The sequence below is a fragment of the Ahaetulla prasina genome, chromosome 3, assembly GCF_028640845.1.
Source record: "Ahaetulla prasina isolate Xishuangbanna chromosome 3, ASM2864084v1, whole genome shotgun sequence".
In the NCBI taxonomy this organism is placed as follows: Eukaryota; Metazoa; Chordata; class Lepidosauria; order Squamata; family Colubridae; genus Ahaetulla; species Ahaetulla prasina.
In genome coordinates, this window is record NC_080541.1 from 145,031,692 (window position 1) to 145,048,503 (window position 16,812).

At 39.3% G+C, this 16,812-nt stretch overlaps 1 protein-coding gene across 2 annotated transcripts in view; it reads right to left on the minus strand.

Moving 5' to 3' along the window:
- Nucleotides 1-16,812, minus strand: part of DPYD (dihydropyrimidine dehydrogenase) — a 684,632-nt gene that overhangs the window by 189,779 nt on the left and 478,041 nt on the right. For both annotated transcript variants that reach the window (XM_058176033.1, XM_058176032.1), the window contains one exon: nt 4,706-4,789. In XM_058176033.1, the coding sequence (XP_058032016.1) occupies nt 4,706-4,789 (84 nt within the window). The remainder of the gene's footprint in view (nt 1-4,705; nt 4,790-16,812) is intronic.

Genomic DNA, 16,812 nt, shown 5'->3' on the forward strand with positions numbered 1-16,812 from the left:
AGAATCAAAGAGTCAATTGCTCAATTTTAGAGCCCAAGGCTATCCTGTGGATTTATAAGACCCCTGGAAGAAACCACAAACTAATAATACACCAAAATTATTATTTCATAAACATGCATATATGGTTTTGCACTCCTCTCATATGGATTTTCTTTTAATATTTTACACATTTCCATTAAACAAATCCTCATTTTACTGGCCCAAAGCACCATTTTAAGGGAATCAGTCTGGTATTAAGTTACAATTCTTATTTCAGTGTGCCCCGGAACATTTCTCGATTGTTTTCATTTGAATTCCCAAAGCAGCATATCCCATAGCTTGCTGTAACTTAACATTTAAATTTCATACCCCTTTCATACTTCTAACTCTCTCCCTACATTTCCTTTAAATCATCTTTATTCCTTTCCACCAACACTTTTTGAAAAGGTAAAAAGGACACACAGCCAAATTAACTCCTAAATAATGAACAATATACAGTATATAATACGTACAAAGGCATTTATATAGGTGGATAATACATATGTTTACATGAAGTCCAGTGATGCATATAATAGAATTTATTATAAGGTTGTGGGATAAGTCTGATTTGAACCTGATTAAGCACTTCAGAAAATAGATTGATTCAACTCCTACTGAAACAGAGGTGGCTTGGTTTGTGGGCCAAGTTTGAAGCTACTTTTGGCTACCATGGGAAAATAATAGATAATTGAATTTTCTGTTTTTTAACAGAAGGGGATTTGATTAGCAGGCACAATAGAATCTTCTGATAGGAAGAAGCCTGCCCAAATTCATAGAAATAGAAATCCAAAATCCAAAATACAGAGGTTTTGGAGCTAGATTGTTTGATTATTTCAAAAAGGAAAGTGCCCGTAGCCTTGGTGGTTTTGGAAAGAATTAAACTGCATAGGCATTGTGGCCTTTTCATGCAATAATAAATCATACCAAATTTAAGACAAAAAACTAAAGAGGTATTCATGCAAAGGTGAAAATGTAGTCATTATCCCCATTTCCATTTTTTGGTTGCCAATGTCTAAGAAACCTGCCAAATTACAGAAGGATAAGGAAAAATCTTTGGAGATCGGGTCATTTAAATTCTAATTGTTAAAAATAAGAAAGTGCCTGTAATTTCTGATTTTAGCTATAAACAAGGACTTCTGAGAACACCATAATTGGTAAGCCTTCAAAAACCATTCCTTGTGAAAAGATTTGTAAGTCACTTGAATTTATTCTTCTTCGTTCCTCTGTTCTCCAACCTGACCTTATATGGAAAAATGAAATCCAGATGCTGGTGCCTTTGCTGATATGACTGCCATTAAGTTCATCTATTGTTCCTATGTTTAGAAGGGATGTTTAAAGAAAATTAGAATATATCCACAGTCTATTTTTGCAGTTCTGTTCTGATATCCTTAAAATTTCTGTTATAAGGTTGTCTCCATATTTGCACTTCTGCTCTGGTCCCCTTAACTTGCAGACTATGTAACAGAACCTTGGTCTAAAATTGTAAATAGAGAGTGTTGTTTGCTTGTTCTGTCTTCTTGTGCACATATGACAGTGTGGCTCCCAAAGTAATAATAGCCCTTAACCTCTTTTCTCTTTAGAATTGAATGAAATAACTGCCGTTCCCCACCCACTCTTTCACCATGTTTCTATATACATTCTATTTACGCTGAAGTTTTTAGCAATTCCCAGAAAAAAAATGAATGAATGAATAGCATAGATTCCTGAAAGATTGTGCTAAGGACAGTAGTGGTAAGGGTTAGACCATTGGAAAATATGTTTAGTTCTTTGCTTCTCTATTCAGACGTCTATATGATCAAAGTGGTAGAGCAATAATAATAAACAAAACCTTCTCAATGAGAACAAAGTAGTGAATCAACTATCCTCTATACAGAAGTGGAGGATGCAGCGAAGTCGAGTTTACCTATTTTTCCAAGTTTAAGTTTAGTTTAACATTTTGCTGCCACTACTGCAAAATGATATCCTTAGAATTCTGTTCCTCACAGCCTGGTATCTTTCCGCTATAGGACGAAAAACTACATTTTCTTATTTACTCAAAGGTCAAACGAATGCGAAACAATTTAAATATTATTTAGCAATACTGTTAGCAATTATACTGTATGTAAAACTCACATAGAATGTTTCTGTTTAAGGATACAACAGCAGTACTTTCTGCTTATTTACAGAGAGATAATTCATTTTGTTGTAAGAACCACCAGTGTTCATCTCTTCTTTAACAATTGTTGATTATTATATCCACTAATTATCTCCTCTTTCTTTCTTCCCTCCCCTCCTCTTCTTTTTCACTGTTCAGTTGTCCACTATTTTTCTCCTCGTGTCCTGCCCCTTGGTCTCTTTACCTCGTTGTGCCTGCTTTATGAGGACATGTTTGTTCTCCAGTTTCTTACATTATACTAATGAAGCAAATGATCCTTTTTTTCATAGGAGGCTTAGTGGTATTGTGTCAAACAAGCACTATAGACTTCCTTCGAACAATGAGAGTGGAACCAGAGGTATGAAGAAATAACAGAAAATGCAAAAACCAAGGATAAGATAACTCCATGCATATTGGAGAAATACTTCAGGAAGAAGGGGACTAGAGAAAATGACTGCAGATGCTGTAATGTCCTGGTTTTAGATGGAAAACAAATTCTGAAATTCAACATTTTGAGTTGAGGGATGGGGATTAGTGAAGGCAAGAAATCTCTTTTATAGAAAAATGACTGTCTCAATGGGTGTAGAAATATAACTGACAATCTCAGAGGAAATTATAAGTGGGAAAAAAAGTTTTTTTTAATCATTTGGGGAAATGCCAAGTGAAACAGGAATATAGTTATATTATGTATGGAAAAAATATAGGAAGGCAGTTTTTTAAAAATATGTCTCAATGTGTACCTTTTGGATTGCCCTCAAGTTTCAAAGCAGCCTGAGCTACTGTTGTGTGTTGTATCATTTTATTGCTTATTCATAAAAGTATTTTTTTTCTATGTACATTCCATAAATATATCCTGGAATCTGTGCCAGCATTGTTCAATATATTTTCCTGATTAAATATTACGAGAAGTATAATATAATACATCTGGTAAGTACCAGTTGGAAAAGGCTGATTTAGGCCAAAGCAGAACCTCAAGATTTAATGTAGCATCAGATAATTTGGTTGTGGGAATAAAGACAGGAACAGCACTATGTAAAAAGAAAATAAGCATCTTTGGAAATGCAGGGGAAAACACACACACACACACACACACACACACACACACACATTATGTTGCATTCAGATTTAATCAGATCTGTGAAATGCAACAAATTGTTGCTTTACATGTGGATTACTTGTTTAATTATTTTTAGCAGACTATATAAGCTAAGTCTACCTGAAACATTTAAAGCAATCCATGCAAAACGCTGAACTCTTTGATGCAATAGTCTCTTTATCTAAGAAAAATCATAATAAGATGTTGTAGTGAGAGAAGAGAGAGAGAGGAAATGAAGGAATTTCTGTTTTTTCCTCCTCCAGCTTTGCAGTATGACTCTTCCCTGTAAACAAATCATGTGCCTTTAGAGTTGGTTATGGTTTTCTTAACTCTGTATTCATTTCATAGTATTGGTTCCTTAAATACAGATCCCTGATTAGTTCTTTAGATATAAAGCAGGTGTTTTAAATTGGTTAAGCTTATCTTGTGAAGTATCCCATTATAATACTTCGTGTTTCTCTTCATTCCTAACAGTTCCATATGCTGAGTTCCTTTTAAAAACAAAGCTGGACACTGTAAGCAACTAAAAAAATATACTTTCTTCTGTTTCAACTAATTGGATTTCTAACACTCAGAAAGTTTGGACCAAGGTCTTCCATTCTCATTCCATGGGAGAGAAACATGTGTTTTTCTAGCTGGACATATACATGACTGCACTTTAGGAATTAAAATGACAAAACCAATGGCTTAGAAAGAGGTCACCCAAGTTCAGAGGTCAGCAACCCGCGGCTCTGGAGCTGCATGTGGCTCTTTCATCCCTCTGCTGCAGCTCCCTGTTGCTGGTCCACAATTGATAGGGCTTTTGGTTAGGACAGGTAGAGGAAAAAGGAAGCCGTGTTAGGAAGACACTCTTTGATGGGTGAACCAGACTTCCGGTCAGCAGAGAAAAAAGGACACCGTGCTAGGAGGAGACTATGATGGGGGAACCGGGCTTCCGGTTGGCTCCAGAATTGAATGGGGGCTTCCAGTTAGGATCTTTGTGGCTCTTTGAGTGTTTAAGGTTGCCGACCCCTGCCCAAGTCCATTCCGTGTTCCCACATAGATTCCACATCACTTCTTAGTGCAGTTTCAACTAACCATAAAATGCCACCAGTGTAGCTAACCTTCTGTAAAATGCCTATGAGCATCATGTTGCTTGTATGGTTCTTCCCCAGAGAGGCTGGTCAGCATTAAGAATGTATAAAGTACAATTCTGTCTGAGCATTTTGGCAACTATTCGTTATGATATTGCTTCCTGTCAAGCGGATAATGCAATTTTGTCTTCCATAAAAATAAACACTGTGTGTAATCTCAGATGCTTGTCACTTCCCCCATTTTTGGCACTAAATATTTAAAGAGGAAGAGACCAGGGAATTCCAAGCTAGCAAACCACTACTTGTGTTCTAGCCCTGAGCTGGAACTATCAATGAAATGGTGTTGTACAGCAACAGAGAAATAAAAGAGACAAAAAATCCTACCTGCCCACAAGCCAGTCCCATGCCTCTTTCTCCCATGCCATGCGGGCATGATAAATTCAACTCCAGGGCATCAGCTCCAGAAGCCTACATGATACACAGAAAAGGGGGGAGGGAATCAAATATTAAGTGCCAAATGATCGAGCACTTTAGTGAAGGCAATTTCCCAAATGACAACCTGATATGTAACTCGCAGCACATGCAATATTTCCTCCCCCTACATCAATATTTATTTTAGTTCGTTACTAATTCCGCACAAAATATTTCAGAGCAACAGAAAATCAAATAAAAACAAAGGGAACGTCCAAAGGAAGGCATCATTTTATATTAAAAGGGGTAGTTAACGTTCTACTTTTCCTAAATTATTTCTGAGTTAAATTAAACAATTCTGGAAATATTGTCAAATGAGTAGTGCAATAAGCCCGTACAATTCAGACAACAGATTCAAAATGTGTTTACACCAAACTATTGTATAGATTTCCATATAAAAAAATCTCTTAGGCATTTTAAACTGTGGGCAAGTTGAACACATTCTCCCCAATACGTTGTTTTCTGTACCAGAAGAATTGCTTACAATTTGTATTAGTAACTGGTTGCTAGTGGTGGTCTGTTTCCATTGTTCAATGTTTCATGTTGGCTTATAACACAGAAACAGTTTTAGAGAATATAATTTAATTCGGTCACTACATTAGAAATCTTGAAGGAATGGAATTCTTGGGAGGCATGCACAAATTTAGAACATACGTACGTCTGGAACAGAATTATTAAAAGAACAAGTAAGTGGTGGATTACAGTAAGCAATCAGAATTAGAGTAAATGCCAGACAACTTGACTGAGTCCTCTTTATCTGAAATATATTTCTTTTAGCCAGAGGTCTTTCCACTTCCACTGAATGCCATTTATCCACCCTTTTATTTATTGACTGGATTTATATCCCGCTTTAATGTACAGAACCCTTCAGTTTTTCTCCAATAAAAACCCTTAAAGTTGGGCTAGTAGCTCATGTAGTTGGCTTCCAGTAGGTTCAGCTAATCTGAACTGTGAGACTATACCGTATACTGTATTTCCTATAGTATGTGCCCTGGGGACAAAGTGAACCAAACGTCTTCAGAGGTTTGCAAAGATTATATTTCCTTAGGAGATACGATTAAATTCAGGAAAAAGTTCTTATTTTATCCCAACAGATTTCCTGTCATTATGAATTATAAAGATTCTACCTATCATGATTAAATTAGTTTTATCCTGAAGATCTTTATTCAATGGTCATCAAGATAAAACTCTATATTTCTAGAGAACTATGATGCAGATTTTAGGAAATGTGTACTTGAAATGAAGTCCATTAACTCTGTGTTTTTTGTTTTTTTTTTTTTATTATTCAAAAAGTTTTTATTAGTCAAAAAAGGTTTATACAAATACATATCAGGTATGGTAAATTTTCATTTTTCTTATCTAAAATAAGAATTTTACTCAAATTTTTTAACACATACAACAGCCATAAGGCAAGCAGGTGACACGAAGTAGCTAAGTTTGCAAATTTTAAATACGTAATAAAGAAGAGTCAAGAATAAACAGAATATCGTACAAAAGAGAATAAGGAAAACCAACACAATCCCAAATATCTTTATCACTTCCTAGTTTTGGATCTCAGAACTCTGGGTTCAGCCTGACCCAACTCCAGGGCCGCAACAGCGGCAGCCGCTTCAGCCCCATGATCTATAACCTCCCCTTCTTCAATTCCTGGGTCATCTGATTCCAGGAAGGCTTTGTGTTCCTCCACATAGGCCGTAGCCTCCGCAATTGTACTGATTTTTTTGGTAATGCCCTCCCGGAAAATCATCAATGCCTCTGGCATCAGCCATCTGAAGCCCACTCCTTCTGGTACAATTTGCTTGACAAAAATAATATTTCTTTCTTTTTCACGTACCTGTCTGGGAATCTGCCTCAGAATGGCTATCTCCTGCCCCTGTAAATCAGTGCCCCACTCCTATGTTTTCTAAGAATTTCATCTCGTCTCTCTTCTCACAAATTTGACATGAACCTCTCTGGGAACTGCATGCGTGCGTGCATGTGCGAATTAACTCTATAAACTCGATCCACATCCCAATTCATGAAATCAACACCTCTCCCAAGAAATTCTCCCAACAATTTAGTCACAACATCTCTCAAGTCTTCTTGGTCCACTTCTTCCAAATTTTGAAACCTAAGGAAATAAGACATTTTATCCATCTGTAGTCCAAGCACAGCATTGCCTGTCGTCTCCTCTCTTTTCTGCACTGCCCGCATCTCACCCTCCAAACCTTCCACTTTCTGCTTGTTTTCTGCTGAAACTTGTTGAGTATCCTTTAAATCCTTTTGGATAGTCACAATTTCTGCTCTTATTTCATCAATTTCTTGTCCATATTAGATAACTTTTCCAAAATTCTCTCCATCTCTCCAGCAGTTGGTCTCTGACCTTTGCCATTAAGGAAAAAAATACAAAATCCTCAGGCAGGCACGGTATCCTTGTAATTTCCTCCGGATCCACCAGGGGCACTCACAGGAGCAACGAGTCCAGAGTACAGTTAGTCAACCAGGAAGTCAAGGGAAGTGATGTCATCAAAATTCTCATAGTGAAGGCGGAAGCTGGACGCCACCACTGTTCCCCAGAAGGAGGGGGCCTCAAACCTTCCCTCCTAAATTTCTCCATCACCTCTTCTCTCCAGAGCTCCACAAACCGGTAATCTTCTTATTTTAAGTTCTCCTCTCTCCAGAATAACTCGTGCTCCTTCCAACCGCAGGGGAGAAAACCCCCGACCCGGAGCACTCCACTCACGTTTACCGATATTCCCTTCCCTTCTCCTCCTCAATTCTTCTCCGTGCCCTGTTCACCACCAGGCTGCTGCAGTTATAAATCCAATGCCCCGGTGTCACCGGGCACAGCGGCCCAGGCGACGACCAAAATAATGGCCGCGGCCTGTGGCCTCCGAACCCCGCCGAGCCTAGGACGCGCCAGGTTTTATCTTCACGATTACATTAGAATCCTGCTGGCCTGCAAAGCATTTCTGCTCAGGGACTCTTATCTGCAGAGAAAAAGGAAGAGAAGCCGAAAGCTAACTTGTCTCTTCCTGGTAGCCTGAGGTCATTCAGTAGAAACTCTCAGTTCATGAAGCATGTTTTTATAGAATGCTTAAAACTAGGGTTCCCCAAAGTGGGTAATGTTGACCACTAAGTATCAATGGAACTATCTGTTGTTGTTGTTGTTGTTGTTGTTGTTGTCATTATGGTTAATTGCACAGTCAGGCAAATGTTTAGACTGGATTTGTTATCCACCTATAGAGTCCTTCTCAAGGCTCTGGGATAGGTGAATGTTGTTTAATGGTGTTAAAGGTATTGTTGCAGGATATAAGCTCTTACATGTAAAGCCGCTTTTTGCAATGGAATCGTGGTGATTTTGGCAATGCTGATGAGGTTCAAGTGATGCTCAGCTGTTCTGGGATTGCATCCAAAGAGCCTATTAGTATTGGCACTATCTTTGCTTTCTTTTGCTATAGTCATTCTATTTCTAATTCTAGGGCTTTGTAATTTTCTCAAGTTCTTTCTCTTCTCTTCTGCTGTCTCCGGGTACTACCATGCCCACTATCTTTTGTCTTTCTTATAAACAATAGTTAAGTCTGGGGTTTATGTGGCAGGTGCTTCACTGTTTGAATTCTAAAGTCCCATAGCCCTTTAGCTTCTTCATTTTCTATTTCTTTGTCTGTTTTGTAACCCCACCCATTCTTGCTTGCAGGCAAATAGTTTTTCTTGCAGATACTCTATTGCACCATTGTTACTACTTTGTCATGCTGCTGTTCGTACTTCATTTGTGCAATCTACTTGTGGCAGCTAACTAGATGGTCCACTGTTCCTTCACTTTCTTTACAGAGGTGGCATTTGCTGTCTGTTGCTATCTTCTTTATTTTGGCTTTGTGCACATTTGTGCACTAAGGTCTTGTGCAGCCAGAATTTGCCCCCCCCCCATCTCTTTCTGTACATTTCCTACTCTTTGTCATTGCCAGGTCTTGTTGTTATCTATTTTACCTAATAGACTATGTAACACTTGCCTTGACATGTCTCTTTGCTATTCTTCATTTGGTCTTTTTGTTGACTAGTAAGCCTCCATGGAATACTAGCTTCAATGCATCTTCTTCGCTGTTCTTCAGATATTCTTCCAGTGCCCTTTTTTCTTCTTCAGCTCTCTGATGTACTTGCAACATTCTACACCCACCTATTTTCCTTGTTAAGCAAAATCTCTCAAGATTATTGAGTGGATAAAAGACAAGATTTATGGTAATTATTTTTTTCTTTCCTTTTTTGGTGGTGTGTGTGTGTGTGTGTGTGTGTGTGTATTCCTATCCAGGGCTTTTAATTCTGTTTGGGTCAAGCTCAGTCATCCAGCTGTGTATCAAACAACGAATTACCATGCCAAGATTCTAATTGTCTTGATGGTATTTCCTCCACTGATTTTGGATTTCAAGATCTTCTTCATTCTCATGATGTATTCACTTCTAACCTTTTTTTTTTTTTTACTTCAGTGTACTTGATGTTGTCAGCTTGAAGGATGCCAAAATATTTGCAGTATTCATCTTCATTCAGATTCTTAATGTTATTTAACATTAAGACATCTTGACTCCTTTAGTTTTCATTATTTTCCGCTGTTGATAGTGGGTCCATTGAAAAGCCTGACCTATATACAGTATATATGGACAACATTGAATAGCAATTCTATTTCAGATGGTGTTTTTCCATATAGCTTCAGATCATTCATGAAATGGAGATGGGATAACCTGATAGATGTTTTTGCTGTTCGATAGCCATAGTTTGACTTGTTCAGTATTGCTGACAGAAGAATCAGCGCAGTGACAAACGGTAGTGGTGAAAGTGAGTCTCCTTGAAAGAATCCTCTCTTGATACCTGTGTTTCCTCAAAAATAAGACCCTGTCTTATATTTTTTGAACCCTGAAATAAGCACTGGGCCTTATTTTCAGGGTGGTCTTATTATTTTGGGACGCATGGAGCAAGATAGCGGTCCTCTTGCTGTCTTACCTGATTTCCAGCTCTGTGTTTAAATATTTTCAGGGAGGTCTTAATTTCAGGGGAGGCTTATTTTAGCACATGTGCTCAAAAGCTCAATTGGGCTTATTATCAAGGGATGTCTTATTTTTGGGGAAACAGGATAGTAATCATTCCCAATTTATCTCCATTGACCAGCAACTGTGTCTTGCATTGTGCTACTGATCTTTGCACAAAGCTTCTCCTGACTTCTGTTATTTCTAGGCACTAGATTATCCAATCATGTGGCAGGAAGTTAAATGCCTTCTTGTAATCAATCCAAGCTACATCAAGTGCTCTTTCTACTCTTGCGGTTTTCCAAAATCATCTTGTCAACTGGGAGCTGATCTTTCGTTCCTCTGCTATTTGGGAAGTTTTCTTTTGCTCAAATGCAGAAACCTTGTCTTCAACTAAATGCTGTTGGATTGCATCGGCTTCCACATCAATTAGCAATCTGAATTGTGTTGGTAAGTAGGTGATTTGACTGTAGTTCCCTGGTGTTTCCCCTTTTGTTGGATCTTTCATTATCAGGTAGGTTTTGCCTGATTCGGTTTCACCTTCTTGCAGTTGGTTGTTAAACTGATTTGGCAATGAATTGGTGCAAACTAGACAGATGTTTCAATCAAGAACATGCAGTTTTTCTTCTTGTAGTGCCAATGAATTCTTGACCTTTCTTGCCTTTTTTCCCACTATTTCTGCTGTTATTACAAGTTCTTTCATTTCAGCTTATTTTTTAATTCTTATCCACCTCCTTTATCTAAAGCTGCATTTTTTGTTGCAATTTTTGAGGTTGCCCCATAGCTGTGCTCAGAACGGTACTGTTTCTTTTTCATGAAGTGTTGAGTGATTTTGTTTTGTTTTCAAGCTTCGTATATTTGTGACAGATAAAACATCTTTTCTTCCAGAGATCCTGCAATTTCTGGCCCTGGCTGCACAGCCAACAGTTCTGAGTCTTAGAGCTATTTGTCACCCAAGACCCCCAATACTTGGCCTGGTCCTGACTCTTTGATGACCAATCACTCTTTGATGACCAATCACTCTTAGCACACAACATGTATATATGAATGCATATACATGTATGTTGTATATGAATGTATATACATGTGTTTATGTATTTTATATGTGTGTGTGTATTCACTTCCCTGTTCCTGTTCTATATTGATAATTATATGATATTAAGTTGGTGTAAACTCTTAGTGACTATATAATTTTATATTAACATTTTTAATTATTATAATTTTATAGCTGTATCTTAATAATGTTATTTGTATACCAGTTAAAATGACTACATAAAAAGATGTATTAAATATTTTAATTTTACTAAGCAAACAAATAAGAAATAAGACATTAGCTTGACTAATAGCAACCGTAGATGCATATCTTTGGATTGTCTGCAGGAGGTCTAGTCTTCTCAAAATCAATGGTATAACTCCAACAATGATTTAAGGATCAATATTTTTTTCAAAAAAAAAGTAATTTGGCCTAACTCCACCCAGTCTTACATGCTTATTCTGACTTAACAAACCAGGATGTTTGATTTTAAAAAATCTGACAAAATTAGAACTTAATTTGCAATTTGTACTTTTGAATGACAGAAATGATTTTTGCATGCTGTGTAGTGATGGTTCAAAAATTTCAGAGACCAATCATGAAAAATGCTATCCATAATTTTCTTGAAGCCTTCCTCTCCTCTTGAACGTCTTAACCTATGCATGCGCTGTTGTTATTTTTGTTCTCCACTTCTATGACAAGTTGACCTTTTGTATATATAAGGTTGGCCTCCTGTGGAGACCAGACTGACTACCCTCTAGAATTTATGTACCTGGAAGGTCACAAATAGTTGACAGTGAAATGTTTAACATTTTTAAAAACGTTCTTTTTATAGGCCCATAATATAACAGGTGATAGTGACAGTTTGTAAAAATGCAATGGTTTTCTTGCTTCTAGGATACTGGATAGGTCAGAGTACACAGAGCACAATTATATATTAAAAGCACAATCAAATTTCACTTTCTAAATTTACATATACCAAATATTGTTGGAATAGCAGTGTGTGTGTATGCATGTGTATATATGTATATGTGTGTGTGTGGGTGTGTGTATTTGTTTTCGTAAACCTGCATATATATATATATATGCAGGTTTCATTTTTAAAATTTTGGTTTGATTTTTAAAATTTTTAATTTGATTTTATGGGTTTGAAATTTTTGTCAATTTTATAGGGCGTTATTACATTTTAAATTTGACCATTTGAATAAGTTTTTTAAGGGTTGTTTTTTAGTATTGTATGTATTGTTTCTTTTGTATTTTATTTTGGCTGTTCACTGCCCTGAGTCCTTCGGGAGAAGGGCGGTATACAAATATATATATATATTTATATATTTATATATATATATATATATATATATATATATATATATATATATATATATATATATATATATATATATATATATATATATATATATATTTGTTTTCTGAGGTTTTCACGGGTGTTTGTATATAGGTCTTTGGTTGTTCGGGTTTTCTCCGTGTAAAATTGGAAGTGTCTTGGCGACGTTTCGTGAAGTCTCATTCGTCATCTTCAGGCTTCAGCTTCGTGCTTCTGGGAGCAATGTGTGATCGCAGCTGTTTCTTCCTTTTAACTGCTAGTGGGGTTTGAACTGATTGGGTGGGAGCTTGGCTGTGCTCTGATTGGATGGGGTTTTCTGTGCTCTGATTGGCTGGGGTGTGTCCTGTGTTGGTGGGGGCTTGGTTGTGCTCAGTCTAATCTGTGCTGCAGGGATTTGAGCTGGTGAGCTGCACTGCTGCTGTTTGGCTTCGTGTTCGTGGTCGTGCTACATCTTCGTAGTGGGTGTCAGTCTGCTGCATGTATGGATTGGAGGCGTTTGAAGTGGCTAATGTTGCAGCTGCGGTCTGGCTTCTGGTCCTTGGTCGTGCTTCCTGATCAGTGTGGGTTTGGGTGTGCTTTCTGGGTGGATGTGGTGGTGACATCCTGTGTGGACCTCGTGAGTGTGGGTCTGGTGTCATTCCTCGTGTTAGGGACACGTTTGTCAATAAGGGCAGGTTTCCAAATGGCTGGTAGGCGGAGGTATCATCTCGTTTGTTCATGCTGTGTGGGCGTTTTCTATCTCGATGGCTTCTCTGATTATTCTGTTGTTAAAGTGTTCAGTTTTGGCGATAGTTCTGGTCTTTTAAAGTCAATATCGTGTCCTGTGACTTTAAAGTGTTGGACCAGGGAAGAAGTTGGTTCCTCTTTTGAATGAGTTCTTGTGTTCTTCAATCGTGCACTTATTCTTCTGTTGGTTTGTCCAATGTATGTGGTGGGGCAGGCGGTGCATGGGATTTCATATACTCCTTGATTTTCTAACTCAATTTTGTCTTTGGGGTTTCTTAGGATGGTGGATATTTTTTGGTTTGTGCAGAATGCTGTCTTGATGTTATGTTTGTGGAGGATCTTGCTGATTCTGTCTGTGGTGCCTTTTATATATGGGAGGAGGGCTGTGCCATTTTCTTGCTCTCTGTCTTGGGTTTTAGTGGGGGTTCTTTTGGATTAGTTTGGTAATCTTATTTCTCTGGAATCCATTGGATGTTAGTACGTTTGTGAGAGTGTGTAGTTCGGTTTTTAGGTGTTGTCCGTCAGCTAACCATTTTGTTCTAGAGATGAGTGTCTTGGCTACGGAGTTGATCTGTGCTGGGTGGTGGTGTGAGAGTGCATGCAGATAGCGGTTTGTGTGTGTTTTCTTCTGGTAGATGGTGTGTCCTAGGGAGCCATTGGGTTTCTTGTAGATTAAGACATCTAGGAAGAGAAGTTGGTTGTTAACTTCTGTTTCCATGGTGAACTGTATTTTGGGGTGTAGGCTATTGAGGTGTGTGAGGAAGTTGTCAAGTTTTTGTTTCCCGTGTGGCCAGATTATGAAGGTGTCGTCTCGTATCTGAGCCAGAGTTTGGGTTTGTGATCAGATTTTTCTAGTGCTTGGGTTTCAAAGTGTTCCATGTAGAGGTTGGCAATGACAGGTGAGAGGGTGATCCCATGGGTGCGCCTTCTATTTGTTTGTATTTTGTCCGTTATAGATGAAGTATGTGTTGGATAGGCAGTGGTTGGTCAGATCTAGTATGTGCTTGGGGGTTATATTTGTTTTGGATAGCTGTCAAGGCTTCTTTGATTGGCACTTGGGTGAAGAGGATATGACATCAAAGCTCACGGTAGGTCGCTGGGCTGTAAGTTTTGTTTCTTTATGATCTCTATGAACTGGAATGAGTTTTTACATGTGAGGCGATGGATTCTGCATAGGGCTGTAGTTGTTTGGCGAGAAATTTGGCTAGGTTTTGTAGAGGTGAGCCTATGGAGCTGACTATGGGTCTGAGTGGGGTTCCTTCTTTGTGTATCTTGGGGAGGCCGTAGAGCTTAGGGCATCTGGATGATTTCTCTCTGGGAATGATTCTTTGTTGGATTTCTTCGCTGATGGGGGAGGCTTTTATTTTGGATCTAGTGGTTTTTTCTAGGTAGGTGGTGGGGTCTGTTTTTAGGGGCTTGTATGCAGGGTCTTGGAGTAGGTTGGTTAATTTGGTTTGGTAGTCAGATGTGTTCATAACCACCGTGGCGTTGCCCTTGTCTGCTGGTAGGATTATTATGCTGGTATCTTTTTTCAGGTTAAGTAGTGCTGTCTGTTCCTCTTTGGGTAAGTTGCTTTTGGGTGGCTTGCATAAACATAACATCAAGACAGCATTCTGCACAAACCAAAAAATATCCACCATCCTAAGAAACCCCAAAGACAAAATTGAGTTAGAAAATCAAGGAGTATATGAAATCCCATGCACCGCCTGCCCCACCACATACATTGGACAAACCAACAGAAGAATAAGTGCACGCATTGAAGAACACAAGAACTCATTCAAAAAAGAGGAACCAACTTCTTCCCTGGTCCAACACTTTAAAGTCACAGGACACGATATTGACTTTAAAAAGACCAGAACTATCGCCAAAACTGAACACTTTAACAACAGAATAATCAGAGAAGCCATCGAGATAGAAAACGCCCACACAGCATGAACAAACGAGATGATACCTCCGCCTACCAGCCATTTGGAAACCTGCCCTTATTGACAAACGTGTCCCTAACACGAGGAATGACACCAGACCCACACTCACGAGGTCCACACAGGATGTCACCACCACACATCCACCCAGAAAGCACACCCAAACCCACACTGATCAGGAAGCACGACCAAGGACCAGAAGCCAGACCGCAGCTGCAACATTAGCCACTTCAAACCCCTCCAATCCATACATGCAGCAGACTGACACCCACTACGAAGATGTAGCACGACCACGAACACGAAGCCAAACAGCAGCAGTGCAGCTCACCAGCTCAAATCCCCCTGCAGCACAGATTAGACTGAGCACAACCAAGCCCCCACCAACACAGGACACACCCCAGCCAATCAGAGCACAGAAAACCCCATCCAATCAGAGCACAGCCAAGCTCCCACCCAATCAGTTCAAACCCCACTAGCAGTTAAAAGGAAGAAACAGCTGCGATCACACATTGCTCCCAGAAGCACGGTTGAAGCCTGAAGATGACGAATGAGACTTCGAACGTCGCCAAGACACTTCCAATTTTACACGGAGAAAACCCAACAACCAAAGACCTATATACAAACACCCGTGAAAACCTCAGAAAACAAATATTGCACCTCTACGGGGAGGAAATCCACCATCTGACCAGGACCTATGAAAAACTAGAAGTCCAAAGAGCTTCCATTTTATGTGACCTCGCATTCCTACGAAACTGCCGCGATGAAAATTTAATCCCCAAATGCTTCCAATTGAAATTCCACTCCAACTCTGCAGCCACCAAACGCATCCTAAAAAGAACAGAATTGGCCTTAATCAGAAATGAACTTCACACAAAAAGATTCCTCCTAGATCAAATCAACAAAGATCTCCTCACACTTCACCTCAAACTCAGCAACAAGATGCACCCTGCACTTTGGGACAAATCCAAACAACTCGCCGTCTGGAGAGCCGAAACACAGACCACCCTCAAGACAGACACGCACACCAACAAACTCCGAAGACTACAAGAACGCCAGAAACAAACCCCTCCACCCTCACAGCAACACATGAAACAAACAGTGCATAACATCTCAGATAGGATCCTCACCAAAGCTGAAACCGATGTCCTTTCCAAAGGATTCAACTTTGCAGTCACTCCCAAATACATCCCCACTGAGACCATTATATGCGGAGTTGAAACCAGCCTGACCAAAATCAACCCCGATGACGCTAACAAAATCAGACTCGAAATCACCAACATCCTCTGCAGCAGCAAGCCACCCAAAAGCAACTTACCCAAAGAGGAACAGACAGCACTACTTAACCTGAAAAAAGACACCAGCATAATAATCCTACCAGCAGACAAGGGGAACGCCACGGTGGTTATGAACACATCTGACTACCAAACCAAATTAACCAACCTACTCCAAGACCCTGCATACAAGCCCCTAAAACAGACCCCACCACCTACCTAGAAAAACCACTAGATCCAAAATAAAAGCCTCCCCATCAGCGAAGAAATCCAACAAAGAATCATTCCCAGAGAGAAATCATCCAGATGCCCTAAGCTCTACGGCCTCCCAAGATACACAAAGAAGGAACCCCCACTCAGACCCATAGTCAGCTCCATAGGCTCACCTCTACAAAACCTAGCCAAATTTCTCGCCAAACAACTACAGCCCTATGCAGAATCCATCGCCTCACATGTAAAAACTCATTCCAGTTCATAGAGATCATAAAGAAACAAAACTTACAGCCCAGCGACCTACTCGTGAGCTTTGATGTCATATCCTCTTCACCCAAGTGCCAATCAAAGAAGCCTTGACAGCTATCCAAAACAAATATAACCCCCAAGCACATACTAGATCTGACCAACCACTGCCTATCCAACACATACTTCATCTATAACGGACAAAAATACAAACAAATAGAAGGCGCACCCATGGGATCACCCTCTCACCTGTCATTGCCAACCTCTACATGG